At 54.7% G+C, this 18,331-nt stretch overlaps 4 protein-coding genes across 4 annotated transcripts; 1 reads left to right on the top strand and 3 right to left on the bottom strand.

Moving 5' to 3' along the window:
* Window positions 1–417: 417 nt before the first annotated feature.
* On the bottom strand, window positions 418–2,564 carry CkaCkLH20_06851 (uncharacterized protein; the record flags this gene model as incomplete). The annotated part of the gene is made up of 5 exons (XM_038889568.1): window positions 418–1,092; window positions 1,143–1,222; window positions 1,278–1,725; window positions 1,776–2,272; window positions 2,327–2,564. 5 exons carry the CDS (start codon window positions 2,562–2,564, stop codon window positions 418–420), a joined length of 1,938 nt encoding a protein of 645 aa, XP_038744931.1.
* Window positions 2,565–4,537: 1,973 nt separating this feature from the next.
* On the bottom strand, window positions 4,538–6,793 carry CkaCkLH20_06850 (uncharacterized protein; the record flags this gene model as incomplete). Its single annotated transcript, XM_038889567.1, has 4 exons — window positions 4,538–5,084; window positions 5,137–5,417; window positions 5,474–6,364; window positions 6,599–6,793. The coding sequence occupies 4 exons, from the start codon at window positions 6,791–6,793 to the stop codon at window positions 4,538–4,540; spliced, it is 1,914 nt and encodes a 637-aa protein (XP_038744930.1).
* Window positions 6,794–8,992: 2,199 nt separating this feature from the next.
* CkaCkLH20_06849 (uncharacterized protein) lies at window positions 8,993–10,961 on the top strand (the record flags this gene model as incomplete). Its single annotated transcript, XM_038889566.1, has 2 exons — window positions 8,993–9,071; window positions 9,130–10,961. The coding sequence occupies 2 exons, from the start codon at window positions 8,993–8,995 to the stop codon at window positions 10,959–10,961; spliced, it is 1,911 nt and encodes a 636-aa protein (XP_038744929.1).
* A 5,265-nt stretch (window positions 10,962–16,226) lies between these two features.
* On the bottom strand, window positions 16,227–16,727 carry CkaCkLH20_06848 (uncharacterized protein; the record flags this gene model as incomplete). The annotated part of the gene is made up of 1 exon (XM_038889565.1): window positions 16,227–16,727. One exon carries the CDS (start codon window positions 16,725–16,727, stop codon window positions 16,227–16,229), a length of 501 nt encoding a protein of 166 aa, XP_038744928.1.
* Between the last annotated feature and the right edge of the window lie 1,604 nt (window positions 16,728–18,331).

Raw genomic sequence — 18,331 nt, 5'->3', positions numbered from 1 at the left:
GTACCATTATGGCATTTTTTGAAGTTTGCAGACAGAACTATGAAGTTCGGACATCCGATCGGGATCTTTCCCGTCCAGAGCGGGGCCGATCCGGTATCAAGTGTGGGGCCGTAAACCCGCTGCTTACGGCCAATTCCGCTTCAGGCACACTCAGCAAAAGGGGCAAGCGAGACTGCGACATTTCGCAAAAGTTTTATATGAAATTGTTTTTTGTATGGAAAATCAGAAAGAACTACCTTGTTACTAATTAGTACATGTAAACCGAAGCCAATATCGACAGTTTTGCAACAACTTCTTTCTACCACCACAGAATCTACTCACAAAAGAGATTCCAAAGAAGCCCAGAAACATATCTCGAGTCCAACGCCGTCATTCACGCGACACTTGCACATGACCAACCGACCAGCGGCGGCGCCCTCAGTTCTTCTTAATCTTGAGCACGATCCACGCCGCAATCCTGTACCCGGCAATGATCCCCATCATGATCCCCACGTCCCTCCCGAAGTGGTTCTTCGTGTACCCGTAGGTGTCCAGCACGCCCTGCCCGGCGATCTTGCACTGCGGCTCGAGGGCGGTGCGGTACATGCACTGGCAGCTCCCCCCGCAGTCGTACACGCGCTCGGCGAACTCGTTGTGCATCATGCCCTCGAAGACGTACTTCTGGTAGTCCCAGTAGTGGAAGACGTACTTGTAGAACGAGTTGAGGATGGTGGGGCTGACCATGAAGCCGTTGACGGACATCCACAGGCCGTTGGCGAAGGCGACGAGGGCGAGGCTGATGACGAAGCTGGGGAAGAGGGAGGTGAAGAAGACGACGAGGCTCTCGGCGGCGAGGAGGTCGAGGAAGAGCCACAGAACCCAGACGAAGAAGGCCGTCGCGGTCGGGCGGAAGTTGGAGAGCCAGTAGGATATGACGGAGAAGATGAGCGCGATGAGGAAGAGGTAGGGCAGGCCGATGAGGAAGTTGGAGATGAGCAGCGCGGTGGCGCCGTAGAGGCCGTTGTGGTGCTCCTTGACGTACTGGCTGCGGTCTTCGAGGAAGGCGGGGACGTAGGCTACGGCCATGAAGGACATGAAGGCGCCGCCGAAGAACTGGGGGAAAGTTAGCGGGAGTTGTGGGGGGAAGAGGGTGAACGGCTTACGATGGCGTTGGTCAGGGGAATTATGGATTCCTGGTTGGTGGATAGACGGACCCAGACTGTGCCCATCATGATGGCCAACCCTGCGCTTTCAGTCAGCGAATCTGCAAACGCGTCGTAGCGCGAGAAACTACTCACCAGTATACATCGCGAATCGGATCCCATACGCCACAACATCGCGATAACTCTTGATGAAGCTCCGATGCAGCAGCGTGAGGACCAGGCTGGGCAGCCCGGGCTTCTTCTCCTCCTCACCGAGCACGACGGGGTTGCTCTTCTGCTGGGCGTCGGCGATGGCCATCTTCAGGTCCCTTGCCGGGCCGGCCTCGCTCCAGGACTGGTGCATCGACTCGAGACGCGCGGCGGCCTGGCGCTTGTCCTTGACGAAGTCGACGTTGACGAGCTCGAGGAGGTGCTCGGCCGGGTTGACCTGCAGCGGCATCGGCATGCCCATGGACTCGTAGTAGGGCACGACGCGGTCGACGCCGCCGAAGTAGTGCGTCTTGCCGCCGGAGAGCAGGAGGAGCTTGTCGAAGAGGTTGAAGGTCGAGGTCGACGGCTGATGAATCGAGGCGATGACGATGAGCTGTTTTGATGTCAGCATGATCCGAAATTCACAAGTGAGAGTCAACATACGTTGCTTCGTCTGGCCACCGTTTTGAGGTAACTGATCACCTCGAAACTAGCCGCGGAGTCCAGCCCGCTGGTCGGCTCGTCGAGGAACATGATCTTAGGGCTGGTGATCAGCTGGCTCGCCACGCCGACGCGCCTCTTCTGACCGCCGGAGATGCCCTTGCGGATCGGGGTGCCGATGATGGTGTTGGCCTGGTCGTTGAGGCCGAACGAGTCGAGGAGGCCGTCGATGCGGGCGAGGCGCTCCTTGCGGGGGAGGGAGCTCGTGGAGGAGAGGCGGGAGGTGAAGAGCAGGGTCTCGCGGACGGTGAGGGAGCCGATGAGGGCGTCTTCCTGCTCGACGAAGCAGCTGATCTGGCGGAACTCGGAGCGGGACGGCTTGACGCCGTTGACGAGGACGGAGCCCTCGACGCTGGAGGCGTTGGTGGAACGGCCGGCGAGGACGTTGAGGAGGGTCGTCTTTCCGCAGCCGCTGGGACCCATGAGGGCGCAGATTTCTCCTGGAGGTTGTGTCAGTCCTCTGTTGCGAGGTATGAGAAGCACATGTGTCTTACCGGCCTCGACGAGACCATCGACTCCGTGGACGATGCTCTTGGGTTGCTTCGTCTCTCTGTCCTTGACGGTAACCTCGATGCCCTCCCACGAGATGTTCTGGACGGTGGTATTCATCAAGTGGGCATCCGTGGCCCCCATCATCTCCATGTCATGATGAAAGACCCCCTCGCTGTCGCTGTTCGTCATGTTGATGTGTTCCTTGGCAGGCTCGTAGTAGTCGTTGACGTGACCCTCCATAACTTCCGACTTCTCTCGAAAGGCGATTAAAAGATATTGATATAAGTAGGCAATTCACTTTGCCTTTTCCTACGTCATGAAATGTAAATTAAAGAAGACACAGTAAACTCAAGGAAATAATACATCAAGTATAGCCCCCCAAGAAGGGAAGGGATAATGTTTATTATACATGTCCCCACCGAGTTCCGGCCCCCAAAGAAACATTGCAGACCGGCATCCTGCAGGACCACGTTGTTTTGAGGCTGTCTGGATAGGCTTCAGCGCTGGCACGCACTAGGCGAGGTAATATTAGTAGTAATCGGCGACCAGGCAGTGTCACTCCAGAGAATCCGCCGAGACAAAACGGTGTGTGACTGGACAGATAGGCTAGCTGCTTGTCTTAGTCTCAGCTGGTCGTACCGCAGAATCTGGTAGGAGGAACAAAAAAAGGTGGGAACCTCGTCTGGAATGCTGTGCGCCGATGTAGATCCCTCGCATCTATCATTAATAGACAAAAAAGCCCCGATGGTGTCCTGCAAGGGATCATGATGGGCTGCTTGGCGGCCACGTCCGGGCCACTCGCGAGTTGCGTAGGTGTGTGTCGTGGACGTCAAGAAACCCCGTTGGGGTTGCTGGCGGCTCCCGATGGCCCGCACCGTCAGCAGCGATGTCACCCTTTCCTGTCAGTGCAAGGCGAAGCCGACAGCCGGGAAGCTTGGCCATTCGTAGGATGAGATAGATGGATACGGTACCCCCCTTGAGGATGAAATGTGGATGGCCCACGGCAGACAGCGCGTGTGCGTGGGTAGGACTCTCTTTTGGTCCCCGAGGGTTGGGGGTGCGGGCAACTTCAGATGACATCGTGGAGATGGACGCCGAAGTCCTCGGACGGGTCGCCGCGCCCTCGCTTACCCGCATCCAAAACCCCGGTCCCAGGCAGGCGGTGTCCCGCTGCTGCGGCACATGTAACGGTCAATCTGGGACGAATCGATTGTATTCCCTTTTTGGACAATCTCACTTCGCTCGATTTTCAACCCCCCGACCGAGGATCTCGTACGGCGGAATCGGGCCTAGCCTTCTGCAGATTAAGGACCCCGAATTCACGGGAAGATACGTCCCTCGTGGAACTGCCGTCATACGACATGCTGAGTCTAATTTGCTTTGCGTTGTGGAGATAGCCGATTCGGGCTTTCCGAGTGGTCGTCGTGATACCTTCATGTCGCGACAGCGGCCTCGCCGCAACGTCAAATACTCAATCGGCTGAATTCCAGGTTAGCAACGGGACTCACTGCAACGTCAAGTGTCACTGCTACCCACTCGAAGAGATCGCGGCCGAGATCCCTGGGTTGCATCATAGGGCTGCCAGGTCGTAGCCCGCGGGACAGTCCACAATATACGTCCTGATTTGCCACGTGGGACCTGTCGATGAGATCCAAGACTGGTTCTGGTGGGCATCAGCTTGCGAGACGGACGATTCAGCCCCGGTTTTAGTTTCGTTTCTTTTCGAAGCCATAGAACCCTCCGCGGTTTTCTTAATGAGATCCGAGACAGCTCCCCGAGAGCTAGTGCTCCCGTCGGGGATTCACGCGCTAGACACCGAGCAGTTGAGAATTGGTGTTGTTGACGTACATGCGAGTGGCTGGTGAGAAACTGAGAGGTTCAAAATCAAGAACAGACTGAGAGAGAAGCCTGTCGGCACCCTCCACAAGGGGACCATTTTGTATTAGCCATGATATAAAATCTGAGCAGAGTTGGTTCCGCCGTAACCTAAGTCAAACCACGTTGAGAATATTCGCTTCTAGTAGCATCCAAAAACGCCTGCGGAGAAGCCCCCGTAAATGTGAGGTGGTATATCCCTGACCGATCGTAAGAAAAGCGAAAGAATATGTGCCTCTCCTGTTCTTCCACCGAACGCCCTTGTCTTGGACGCAACCATGCGGCGCAAGCAATGTGGCCTCCGAGCACCCCTGGACACGTCGCCGATTTTGATCCATCTATGACTCCAAGTTGTCCAGGTTTGGCAGGGGAATAGACCCGAGCCCCTCCTCAATGTCATGCATAATCGTCTCGTCGGCTGCGATGCTGTGCATAACCTCTTCCTGTGTAAAGCCCTGCCAGTAGGTGGGGTTGATTTGTGACGCCTTCTTGGTGCGGTAAATCTCCTGAGCGACGCCCTTGACTTGCCCCGAGGCTCTTCCCGCCGCCTTCCAGACTGACGAGAGTTTGTTCAAGGCGCCAATGTTCAATCGGATCTGCTGTCGCAACTCGTCGTCGTCGTGGGGGATGAAAAACAATGCCCACTTGCTCAGATGCACAATTGAGGAAAGCGTCACGACGCAGGTGAAGAAGTGCGTGTGTGAGAGCAACGGCACGCGGTGGGTAATCATCTTGCTGATCTCAGCAGCCGCGATGATCGTGTGGTTGGTGTGAGAATTGAACAGGTCTCCCGATGGAACCGGACGATGCGGCGCGCAAGACGTGACGGACCGGGTAGGGGATGAGTCGAGCTGTGACCACGGCTGATGGAGCATGATGGTGATTCTGCAAGGATTAGCTTCCCTGAAACTGTTGGAGAAGGGCCTGGGAGGCTCACGCATTGTTCATCATGTTTGCCTGGAAAATCATCTCATCAGACTGCAGCTTTTGGTCCAATGCGTCCTTCTTGGACGAAGGGAGATGAAGCCGCCAATTTGTGAGCAGAGCCTCGATCCGCGCCAGGTTTTCGTCATCGGGGCCGAATATGGGCGGGACTCTCATGAACTTGCCCAAGTTGCGGCCGGCCAAAATTCGATACGCAAACGAGGAAAACTCTCGGTCTTCACCGGAGAAGTCTTTGTCTTCCAAGTCAACTAGACTCATCGGTGGAGGAATATTCTGTGAAGAATCAGTCACTGGCTAGCGAATATTGCCTCATTTTTGATTGCACTCACGCCTGAGAGGTACTGGTGTTCTTCGCAGGGCAAAGCAGCATCGGCTGGGACGTCATAGAGAAGAAAGTTGGTCTGGCGATGGACACCAGCAACCATGCCATCCACCACAAACAAGTCCCACCAAGTTCTGCGCCAACTCTCCTCGAGGACCGGAATGCCGCGGCCGAATTGTGCCGCGTATTCTCGAGTGTTCAAGCCCAGTTCGAGTGCAACTCGCTCAGCTTCACCGAGCAAGTTGCGCGCCTTTTCTTGGTCGCAGTCGCCATCCAGTCCGACGATCAACAAAATCAGGGCTTGGACGAGGAAACCGTCTCGACTGGTAGTGGGGTCTTGGACGAGACGCAGGGCTTCATCCAGAAAACCCGCGCGAGCGGGACCGACTTCAAGGTACAGGGAGCCAATCCATCGGATGGCGGCCAAAAGAGGCTCGACGTTGGTATCTCTCATGATACGAAGGAGCCATTCTTTAGGAAGCACGAATGGGTGGCAGGCATGGAAGTGGGCATAGTAGGAGTCAAGACATCGTTCTGCGAGTGTTGGTACGGGCACCTGAGCGGGAACTCCATTTTGGGGCTGGCCGAGTGCCAAATGGTTCGAGTTGAAGCCAATTGCAGCACCGAAGGAGCGGTAGAGCTGCAGGTTCGTGAGATTGGGCGTTGCTGTGAAATTGGTGTTTGGAGTGTCTGGCAGGCCGACACCGGGATTAAAGGTGGCCATGGAATTCTGCATCGCGGCGGAAGTGCCATTGGCGCCAAGAAGCATTGGACAGCTGTCGGCACCATTGACGGTAGACGTGGGGGACGAAGATCGAGCTCTCTTATTGGGGTTGGCGGCCGTGTTCCTCCTCGGGCCCTTGTAGCCGCGACGGGAGGCGACATAGACGCATTCGGACTGTGAAGAGAGGCATCGCGAACAAGGGTTCTTGCCGTCACACTTGAGATGTTTGCCTCGCTGTTGCAGAGAGTTGGAGGTTAGCGATTGCTTGGACAACAGTTGAAGTTGAGAGTCCAGACTCAGGGGCCAATCGCAATGGACGGGCCACGAGCGGATGACTCGGCGGTGAAGAGGAGCAGGCGTGCGAGTAGGCGTATGTGTAGGGGACTGGAATGGAATGAAGGGACTTACGCAGGCGAGACATGCAGCTGGAACAGCGACGACGGGCGCTTGGCCCTGGTTGCTGGTCGCCGAGGACGGTGCGTTGGGGGAGTCGCCGTCGCTCGGTGAGGTCGAGTCGGCGACCATGCTCAAATTGTTCGGCGATCCATTGCTGTGGACGCTGCCCGGAGGCGGGGGGACTTCGGGGGACAAGGAAGTCTGCATTTGGATGATGCGTTCGCCCGATTGCCGCGGACACGGAACCGACGACCGGGGAAGATGGACAGATCAATTGGGTCGAGACCGATGTTGCGTGTAATTGAGTAGATGTTGTGTCTCGCGGGAGGATTGAGGAGGGTGGTTGCAGGAGGAGAAGATGTTCGTGGTTGGCGGTGACCCAAGGCCAAGGCAGACAGTATTTAATCAGTACCTCACCTCATACGTGCTGTGCTCGTGCTTGCCCCGAAAGGAACGCGACCTGGACCAAACAACCCCGACCCAGTTGCTCAGGTTCTGAAGCAAACAAGCTGGAGCTCGAGGGTGCTGCGGTGCTGTGGTGCTGTGCACGGTTATGATGGGTTGAACCCGTCAAAAATACCCCTCCACCTAGAACAGGGGTCTGCCGATTGTGTCAATCAGGGCTGGGTGGCTGAGATATTGGACGTGCGCCCCAAGCTAAGCTGTTTTCTCCTTTGTTGGATTTGTTTGTCGTGGGACTGGCGGATGAAGGTGTTGATATGGCTTGCGCCGGCGATCAATCTTGGTGTTACCACGGCCTGAATCGACCGAGGAAGTGGCGCAGTGATGGCCTATGAGTGGAGAACGGAATCGGGAGAAGCGGCGTCTGGATCGCCGGGGAAAAGATGGTAATGAGCCGCCGTTGAGGCAAGTATCGATGGATTTCCGTTCTGCTGTCGGTCGCGAAGAGTTGCGGTCAATGCCTTTAATATCATCGTGTGATCCTCAGAGAGCCAGCCACCCGCCAAGACCAGATGGAAATATGAGTCTTCCATTGCTTGATGTAACCACAGCTAACGGCAAACCAGACGGCGGTTCTCGGATGGCACTTTCACCAGTATTATCTCACGGGCGCGGGTAGGATGTCTACGCGGATATCGGAGGGTCCAGGACGGGCATTGCCGATGCATTGATGTTCCCCCTTCAGCCCTACAACGGACAATAGACCAGGGCATTGACAAATCGCCGGAGAGATTATTCCCGTCTCGATTACTTGCAGCGTTAAGGTTCTGCTGGTGCCACGCGACGAGTCGGGCTACGAGAGACAAAAAGCGAGTACGTCACCTCGCCTTCGCGTGCCTCGCAACTTTGATTCTTTAGAATTCTGTTCCATTGGTTGATACGGTTCTATCGGCTTCATCTTGAAAGCAGAGACCGTTTCGACATCTGTGAGCAGAGGGTGTAGAGCTCTAGCCACCCCGCGGGCTTTGGGATCGTGCGGTGATCTGTCCTAGATGACTTGCCAGGTCAGGCATGAATTCAAGGTTGATGGTGTCGGGATGCCCCGGACCCGGGAGCGTGGAGGAAGCAGGTCCACGAACGAGCCCCTTGGAAATTATTCCCCTCTAATTTGCGCGGTGTATGGCTTAGATAAGCAGACCTCTCAGCGGCAGCCACGGCTGTCGGTCGGTGCCGGTCACTCGGATTCAACTTGCCTTGATCAGATAGCCGTTGACTTGTGGAATTGGTCAACCAAAAGCCATCGTCTGTGGCATCCAATGAGGCTATTCCCACATCTTCGGCTGTCGTCTCATGCAATGTTCTTTCTGTTCCCTTAGTCTTTGCAGACTTGGTCGGAAGGAACCACTAAACGATTCTGCCCGTTACACCCCACTCGACTCCTCTCCAGCTGTTGTCAGTTTCCTCAACTTCGCATCTGCATCTATCAGACGCTGCTGTCGTTCAGGGCCTGTACCGTACCGAGGAATACTCGATCGTTCACGATTATGACGACGTTCGGATTTCGACGCCCAATGCCAGCCATTTTTCGGCGATAGCCCATGATGGAAAGCTCATGACTATCACGTCTTGGGGCAGATTGGGCCGCTGTAACGACTTGCTGCCCTGCAACCTCAGACTGTCAAGAACTCTCAAGAGAATGACGTCCACGCTGTTCCAAGGCTCGCCTGATTGGTCGCCAATCGAATCTTTCCTCCCTTTCAATTGAGTCTCACAATGGAAGTCACAGCTAGCCTTCGTGTCATCTCGCGCCAGGTGGTACCAACTGCCCTTATGCGCCTTTGGCGGGGTATGTCACAATCAGTCGACTGTAGACTGAACGGCATGGGATGCGACTTCGCATGGCCTGCTTACTCGCAAAGGACGGTTGAGAGGATTCAACGACTCGCAGATTCGCGTCCACTCGGTGTCAGCAGCCACAGCGCTCAAAAGACAGCAGAGACCACCATGGATCCCGTCTCAGCTGCCGGCTTGGCCATTGGCGCCGCCTCAATCGGACTCCAAGTCTACACGAGTTGCATACAGGGTACATTTCCTGGCCTCCCTTCAAACCCATTGGACATCCGAATACTAACCTGACGCAGGAATTCAGTTGCTCATCACGGCCAGAAACTTTCCTGAAGACTGCAAGTTCCTGAACTTGAGGCTGCGCATGGAGCAACAAAGACTGTTTGCCTGGAGTGAGACATCTGGTCTGCTCGACCTGGACGGCAACAAGAAGGATAAGATTCTTGAATCAAACACCTTCATCCTGCATCGAACCACTGTCCTCGACTTGTTGATGCAGGTGCAATGTCTCTTCAAAGAGTTCGAGGAACACCAGCAACGCAACGAACGACTGAAGCCCACGCCAGATCGTGATTCGGTCCTCGAGAACCCGGAAAAGGATGCTGCCGCGGCAAATTTTCCTCTGCCTGAGAAGAGGAAGCACTTCATCAAGCGAGCTATGTCGAAGCTGAAGCAGCGATCCCAGGAGGGCTTTCTCATATTGAACTGGGTTTCTTTCGACAAGGCCGCTTTCGAACTTCTGCTATCACGGTTCTCAACTCTCAATGACAACATGACCGACATCCTTGATGCCCGCATGCAGGTCGAGATTCATCATACCGTACAGGACACAAATCGAGGCGTCCTGCAGCTGCACCACCGCATAGCTGATCTAGGTCGGCTGGTCATGGCGTTGAACGTGAAGTTGGACGCCAGCGTACCGCTGAATATCTCTACGATGTCCATGAGCCAAAGAACAGCCAACGCCGACGACCTTAAGCTCATATCCAAGTTAGCCAAGTTCAAGGCCTTCAACGAGTCGATGGATTCACCGAAACAGCCACCTTTGGATGAAGCGACAGCCATGTATCTTGAGCTCGGGAAGCCTGGTCAACGAGACAAACTTCTCTTGGATCGAACGATGTTTGAATTGGATGAAGAAGCCGAAGATCTGGACCAGCCGAGATGCGAAGCGACTCTTCGTGGCGTCGACGGCATCAGCAAGAGAGTGTGGATCGAGTGGAAGGAGTACGAACCTCAGACAGACAAGGAAGATTCGCCGTCGAAGCAAGTCATCATCGATAGAGTAGGCAAGCTCGCCGCACTACTGAACCACAACCCCAAGCCCGAGGCTTTCCGGACGCTGCACTGCCTGGGTTACTTCGACATGGCCGGAGCAGAGTCTGACATGGCAGGCGATGATGACATTTTGAACCGAAAGCTGGGTCTGGTTTTTGAACGGCCCAACGACGACGATCTCGACCCGTCATTGTCTCCGGTATCACTACGCGACCTCTTTCAAAGTGAGCGCAAACCCCGTGTCACCGATCGAGTCAACCTCGCACACGCCATCAGCAGCTGTCTGCTTTATCTGCATGCCGTGAACTGGCTGCATAAGGGCCTGCGTAGCCACAACATCGTCTTCTTCCGATCCAAGGACGGCCGAGTGGACTACGCAAAGCCCTATGTGACAGGCTTTGACTACTCACGCCCGGCTCGCAGCGGAGAAGAAACAGACATACCTGTGGACGACGGAGAGTGCAATCTGTACCGCCACCCCCAGGTGCAGCTGATGAACCCGGCAGAGAGGGAGCGCTTCCGCAAAAGCTTCGACATCTACAGTCTCGGTGTTCTCTTCGTGGAGCTCGCGCACTGGAAGCCAGTGGACACGGTATTGGGTTTCGACATCTATCGCAAGCCGAGTCTCGCGATCAGGGTCAGGGACGGTCTGCTCGAGGAGGATCAACTGGCGGAAGTCGGTGCGAGCTTGGGGGAGGTCTTCGAACAGGCGGCAAGAAGGTGTATCGCGGGAGGAGACCAGCTCGGCCTGGCAAACGGAGAAGATGAGACAGATGACACGGTTGCGTCGAAGCTTTCGATGAAATTTTACGAGGACGTGGTCCAAAGACTGTACGAAGTGCGCGTTTGAGGTCAGCCGGGAATTCGCAGACGAACTCGGCCAAGTCGAGAAGCCAACATGAAAACCATCGGCTGCACACAAGAAGACAATACTCTTCAACACAAACAAGAGCGATGAACTCCACGCAAGTTGGTACGTCCGCAAGTCGACTTGTCAAAATGGTCATGTTGTGGTGGAAGGGAGGGAAAAAAAAAAGGTGGGCGCAGCCGCTTTCGCCCAGCATCTCGATCAAGGCAACATCAGGCAACGAGGCAACCCATATCTCGTCCATAACGAGAAGCATCAAGAACAACGTCTTTTCTTCGATGGCAAGGCAGATTTCGAATGACTCGCCGACGCGATTTTCGATGCTATTTCGACTCTGTTGGTTTCAGGATGGCACCCGTGAGCGTTCTTCAGTGGACGAAGGACTGGCCGCAGACTCATGACCACCACCACGAGGACGGGAAACGGGCTGCATTCAGAAATCCATGCGACATTGGGATCTCAACGACCGTCTGCACGCACTTTCTGGGCGCTTAGCAAGCGGCGCAGTACGATACAAACGTTCAATGATCTAAGGTGTTCGCAGCAAAATCGTCACCGTCGGCCAAGGTCAGAAGCCCCCCTTAATGTTTCACGTATTTCTACACTTTGGCGGTGGCTTTCTTGCGTACTTGGTCACGGTTTTCTTCCACCACACGTTTGCAGTCACCCATGGTCTTCAAACATTTCTCGACTTTGAAGGAGAGTATGTGTTATGGCAGCAAATCAAGGCATGCAGCAAAACGACTGTCAACCCTATTTCTTGGCGAGCCCTCACGTCAACGTATTGTCGTCGTCCTCGTTCTCTGTAGAATTGAGCACATGATACGATGCATCCAACTTCCAGGTCATGATTCCTTGAAGTATCTTTGTGTGCAGGTCCCTATGAACGGCCTGCTCCCTCAGCCAAGGTCAGTTCGGCCTTCCACGACGGTACCGCTGTCTGCTTGGGAGGCCCACGGCTCATGCAGGTGGCTTCGTTTGATGTGTCTCGCAATTTGCTCTTCTTGAACGTATTCTTGACCAGAAGGCAGCAAGTAAAGCGGACTAGCTTCTCATGTTGGCTTCTCACCTTACTTTCGCAGCTTAATTTTGCAGCTTAGTTTTGCAGCTTAGTTTCGCAGCTTAGTTTCGCAGCGTTGCGCACCTTGGCTTCTCACCTTACTTACTTTCGCACTTTACTTTCGCACTTTACTTTCGCACTTTACTTTCGCACCTTGCCTTCTCACCTTAGTTGCGCAGCTTGGCTTTGCACCTCAGCTTCGCACCTTACTTTCGCACCTTGGCCTCGTATCTTAGTTTCTCACCTTAGTTTTTCATCTTGGCTTCTCATCTTGGGACCATCCTAGGTCCAGCTGTGGTGTCCCTCGAGTTCGCTCTTACTTGTCAAGAAATCAGGTCCTCCCTACAACGACCATGAACTTACCGCCACCAAGGCATCTTCCAGAGAACGTCGGTTATTCACCTGGGCGATGTCCACCTCACCAGGCCCGCCGGATCCCGCTTCATGACTTGAGGTGGTGATGGCTTGGGTTCGCAGCTCATCTCTCCTCTTTCTTTTTCCACCTTCTCTCCTTCTCCTGCTCATGTGGCTCGCAATCTCCCACATCCCACCTTGCTGCCTGGTCTTAGGGTCGCCAAACATTCCGACAGGACTTTCGTCCTGCCTTTCCTGTTCCCAAACACGCAGACAAGGGCAGCCTGTGATGCCACTGGACGTGTACTCTCAGGACGTGTGCTCTCAGGGGATCTGATGTACACTCCCTAAAGGTGATGACTCCTCGACACCCTTTTGCGGCCCTCATGCCTCGTTCACCGCTTCAGATGTGACGAGGTACGGATAATGGGATGCGCAAGTCAATTTCGCAACGCTGCGGAAGAAGCCAGCGTGCATCCGTCATCCCAAACTGCACCTCCATCCCCTGGACGGGCAGGGTAAAGACCCATAGCCCTCTTCTCCTGGCAGAAGTTCCTGGAAGAAGCACTTGGAATGACCTTGCTTCTCGCGGGCCAGCTCGCCATTCATGGCAATGAGGCCCTCGCCACCCTTTTTCTAAGGACCTCCCCCGGAACACCGGCGGGCTCACTGGCCCTTGCTCTTTTTCACACACACACTTCGACCACCCCAGAATCTCAAAGATGGGAGCCGTTTTGTCGAGACTTTGCAGCCTCCGTCTGCTGAGCAGTCGGCTCCTGGTCATTTGGACAAGATTTCCGTCCACGGTGCCTGCCGGCCACCGGTAATGTCAGCTAGAGCGTGAGGTGGATGTATCATACCCCTTTCCCCCTTCTTTCCTTCCTTTTTTTCCCTCCTTCCCTCGCCCTCACCAGCCAACCGCCAAATCTCGTCATTTTTTCATTTCCACCCTCCCAACGCCCGCCATCGCCGCCGGTTTTGTGTGCCTGGAACATTCCTTGTATGTTTCCCGTCCAGGTTCATCCTTCGATCCCTCCTTCGTCGAGATCAGCCTGGTTCGAGCACTCTTCGGGCGGGGAGACAGCCCAGGCAGTGCATTGGGGGCGCCCCATATCGTGTGTACGGCTCGGTCCTGGCTTCGGGCCGCATGAGACAGGTTCGATCTATCCGTGGAATCAGGCCTTTTGTTGGCCTCAAGTGCTTGCTTCCAACCGATCACGCCCCTTAGAGGCAAGTCAGTCCAGTGCGCGTCGGGACTGCACCGTCTTGGATGGACTTGATCGCAGCTGGCGTCTTACCCTACCGCCTGGCAGATCTTGTCCTCTCTCATTCCCCAACCAGCCTGTAGCAAGTGTTATCATCATGGCTCATCTGACGTTGTGGCTGCTTGTCTCAACGTCACGCCAGCCTCCTGGCCTGCACTGCAACCATGATGACTCCCCTGAACTTCCCAATATCGTGCATTTACAGTGAGACATCGCCAACGACTCAACGGTTCCGCAATAGGATCAATGGTCGACTTCGACAGGTTGCCAGGCTTCCCAATGACCACATCCTGTTCGGCTGGGAGCGGCATTGGAGGCTGACTGGACCATGCTGTGCAGCTATTGGCAAGGAAAGGGGGCGCGTCAGGAAGATGCAGCTGCGTTCATCAGTGAAGGGGTACCGGGCTAAGTAGCTCCTTCACACCGTTTTGCTTTCTTTGCCATGTACCAAGCTCACAAGCTTCATCCCATGATGGTGTTCTGGGGCGACTTCGACATTGCTGGAGCCAAACGTGCCCCCTTTCCCGCGGGTGCCTTCCGGCTCCCAGAGCATCCTCCGTGGTCCAGTCCATTTGGCTCTTTGCGCAGACTCCGAGTCTGAGCCCTGTTCGGCCAGTCGACTTTTCTCCTTGTTGGTCTCCTTGTTGCAGTACATCATCATCAGGCTGCGGCTGTAAAATTTTGCTTCCCTGCCCTGGCAAGGCAACTTCATCACTATGTCAGTGCGTCTTCGTGCAGGATTCCACAACGCTTTACCCACACCGCTCGCAAAGACCTTCGAAGGCAGCCAACTGGTCTTGGATGAGGGTACTGGGGTCGTAACGGAAAGAAGTTGCTGCTATGCCACGTCTTGACGGGACAACCCTCCCCTGGCTCCCGCTTTCTCAACACACCACAATCATCACCGCCGCCGCCGCCGCCGCCGCCGCTGCCGGCTCGCGTCTCGATACCGCACAGAATCAATGCTTTCAAGTTGAGATGTGATGTGAGTCTCGGAACTCCCCCGCGGCCTTCATCACGGACCGGTCGACATCCAGTCACCTGAACATCGACCCCTATCTGTCGCCATATCATTCAGCGTAATTCAACTGAAACTTCTTGGCTTGGAGTTGACCTATTACGAAAGACACATGCAGTTCAGCACTACCATATTGAGTCTTCTCAGCCAATCGCCAGGCAACTCATCTAACTGCTTCTGAGCTGTTCCTTGATACTGCCACCAAGCCCCTTGACAGAGTCAAACTCGGATGAGGGTCAAGGCAGTCCCCAGAGGAGATTGCTATTCACCTTCCCGTGACTAGTCGAAAGGTACTGCTCTGATGTAGCCAGCCTTGTCTTATTGTCCAGCACCCGCAACTTTTCAAAGCGATGGGCGACGTTTCAATACGAGGTTGATCAGGATATTGGTCAAGTCCAGCAAGGAGCCCGGATGCCGCAACTTCTTTGCTCGCGTTCTCGCTTATTTTTCTGGGTTCAACACCGCGGAAACAAGGGTATTTTGCTTTTTCAGATCCTGCCAAAATGGCAGAGGCAACATGAACTCCACACAACCACGTCCAACCGCAACATGTATCTACGGTCGCAATGCGAGGCCTCGTCGGGTTCTGGAAACAACCGCCCCGGCCCGCACCCCCCTTTTCTCTTCGGGGTTGCTGCATGCTGAAGGTACAGTTGTTGGTTTGGTCTGGCGGCTGCGGCCAACATGCCGCAGCGGTGCCCCCCGCTTGGCATGACGGTTGCCTTCTTTGCTCCAACCCGGGACTTGGAGACTCTGGATTTGGAAACAAGGCGCCCGGAAGCAATCTTAACAGGATCAAATTTTCATCGCCCCCTGTCCGCCCTGGAACGACGAGCGGGCAACAGAGGACGGCCGCTTCGTCCGCTGGCGCGGAGACAAGCTCCCTGCCCGCCCTTTTTACACTTTACAGAGTAATTCAGAAGAAATTTTACATGGGTGAATCCTCAGCGGCGCGCGATCTCGACACAAGCGCTGGCGGACAAGGGTTGCTGGAGATCCATCCATTGCCGCTTCCCGGCTGCCATCAATTTACAAGCCAGGCCAAATGGCCATTAGTCATACGGGAATAGAGTGGTTCTTCTCGACAAGTTGGCCTAGCATGTTCGGCTCTGCCCTGAGACCGCGAAAAACGAGCGACCCTCCTAAGGATCAGTACTCCAATATGTCCGTCCTGTAGGTCGGGCTTGAGACGTCACGAGCGACTTGATGTGGTCTCCTTTCCGCCAACGTGTTTTGTATTCAAACCCCTTCCTCGTGAAACGAGGAAAAGAAGTGAAGCTATAGTCTATACTAAAGGGGACCAGCCCATGTCTTTCGTGTTTCTATCTATTGTACTGAATCCTGTTTTTTTGGTATCTGATTTTGTCCATTTACGCCGCGCCAGTTGTCCCAGATTGTCCCAGTGGTTTCTCAAAGCTCTCCATACTAAAACATACATATTTTATCCCCTGTTGCCGTTGCCCATCTCTCGTTTCCGTTGGTGTTGTGGAGCTTCCTCCTCATAGACTTCCATGCCGCGCCGTTGTGAAGCAGCTGGCAGCTCAAGCCGTTCACATGCGGAAGTTCTTGGTCTTGCCAACGTGGTAGACGGTCTTGACAGTCCCAATGTTGCCAATGATGGAGATGTTCAGGTTGTTGGGGCCAAATCTAGAGCTGCCTTCCGCTTCATTGTCAGACTCGGGGGTGCTCGGGGCGCTGTAGTCGGTATCGCCCTCGGTGCTGGGGACGATAGTCTCCTGCTCGTGGCTTGTAGTCTGGGGATGGCCGTTTCCGGGCCCATCGAGCGACTCCTCGACTGCCGTATTGTTGCCTTCGACACTGGCAGTGGTGGTGGTGATCTGCTCGTTGGTTGGGGTTCCAGGTTGGCCGCTTTCGGACCCGGCAGTGGGCCCGACAGGTTTGATATTGTTGTCGTGGTGGTTTTGGGGCTCTGGCATGGGAGTCAGGACCGGGCATGTTCCACCTTCGCCCTGGTGCTGACGAAGCGACGCTCGTTGAGCGGACCACCACGGGCACCTGTCGCATATGACTATGGAGCTTTGGACTGCCATGTCGACTTTGGAAGGCGTGTAAGCGGTAGAGGGATGTGTGAAGTGAGATGAGTATAGAATGGTCCAGTCAATAACGAGGTAGATGAGTTGAGTGTGATGATGGAAGCTTGTCGGTGGTCAACCACGCGATGGGAGGTCTGCTTTTATACTCGTCGTGGCGAGCCATCAGATGATTCCGAGGCCAGTGCTCAGGATTTTCACAGATCATGAGGTGAGAGGAGCACGGCATCGGCGCGTCGCCTCAAGCACGCGCACCGCGCTTGAATCCTGTTGTCTTCTGTACGAACAAAATTGTTACCACCACACGCGCGGAATGGTTTCTGATCAGACTTGCCTCCCCCCAGTCCCCATCACCATACCGGTATCCGCATCTGCCTGACCCCAGCAAATTGCAACCCCACAACGGCACGCCGTGGACTACGCCGGCATGCCTGTAAAGAGCGGAGATGCTGTTCAACGAATGCCTTGAGTATGACAGGTGATCGGGCCCTCACAGAGCATAGAAGAAGGCTGAAGATCAAGGAATTGCAGAAGCCTTTTCAATTTTCATTCCGGGACTTCAACCTCTACGCAGCTCGATTCTACAATGCTTCGAGCACCAAACTTCCGCACAGAACTGTGAGCTTGTAATGCCTCTTTCTCTTGCCTACTGTAGCTAACAATCACACTTTGGACCACCCAATGTCAGTGACTAGACTATGAGCTCAAAGTCAGCCAAGCTTAGATTGGTGGTTCACAGAGACAATAACGACAAAAATACCAACGAACGTGAGGCAACCATGCGCTTGCTTGGAGGAGGTTGGCAAAAGCAAAACTCTTTCTCACCAGCTTGGATGAGAGAGAGATTGAGAGGGTGGGGAACTCTGACAGCTGGAGGCCATACAAATTGAGGTCCCCTGTCGCATTAGGGCTCCGGGAGACCGGTTCAGCATGCAACGGCTGCGCGGTTACAGCTCCCCCGGGAACTCAAAACCAGCAGCCGAGGCAGTTGACGCAGTAACTGGCCAGGGCAACAACAAGGATTCTCAAAGACATTGTACTTGGGTGTGGCCACAGCCGTCCCGTTTGGGTTCGACAATTTGCCGTGTTGTAGATTGACGATGGCTCGATCTGTGCCTGTCTCAAGAACAGCGTGTGAGAAAGTTTTCTACGATCGGACTCTGTTGACAATGTTAGGCTCAATGCATGTGCAGATTGACCAATCCACTCAACATTTCAGCTGATAGGTATATTAAAAGCCGTTGGAAACTGGCAACAGCCAGAGACCGCCTTTCGTCCTCGAATCTTGTCTACGTAGCGCAGACTTTTTCTATTGGCGGACAGGGGATGTGGAAAAAGAAAGCAAATGGTCCCTTCGTTAAGACTTCTTGCTTATCCATCCGCCCATCCATCCATCCATCCATTCATTCCACTCAGCCCATTCAGTCCATTCAGTCCATCCACTCATCCATTCAGTCCCTCCAGTCCCTCCAGTCCCTCCAGTCCCCTCCAGTCCCCTCCAGTCCCCTCCAGTCCCCTCCAGTCCCTCCAGTCCCTCCAGTTCCAGTCCCCCTAGTCCCTCCAGTCACTCCAGTTCCAGTCCCTCCAGTCACTCCAGTTCCAGT

The sequence above is a fragment of the Colletotrichum karsti genome (genome assembly GCF_011947395.1).
Source record: "Colletotrichum karsti strain CkLH20 chromosome Unknown Scaffold21, whole genome shotgun sequence".
In the NCBI taxonomy this organism is placed as follows: domain Eukaryota; kingdom Fungi; phylum Ascomycota; class Sordariomycetes; order Glomerellales; family Glomerellaceae; genus Colletotrichum; species Colletotrichum karsti.
Note: the sequence above shows the minus strand (reverse complement) of the source record. Positions and strands in the feature narration are given on the sequence as shown.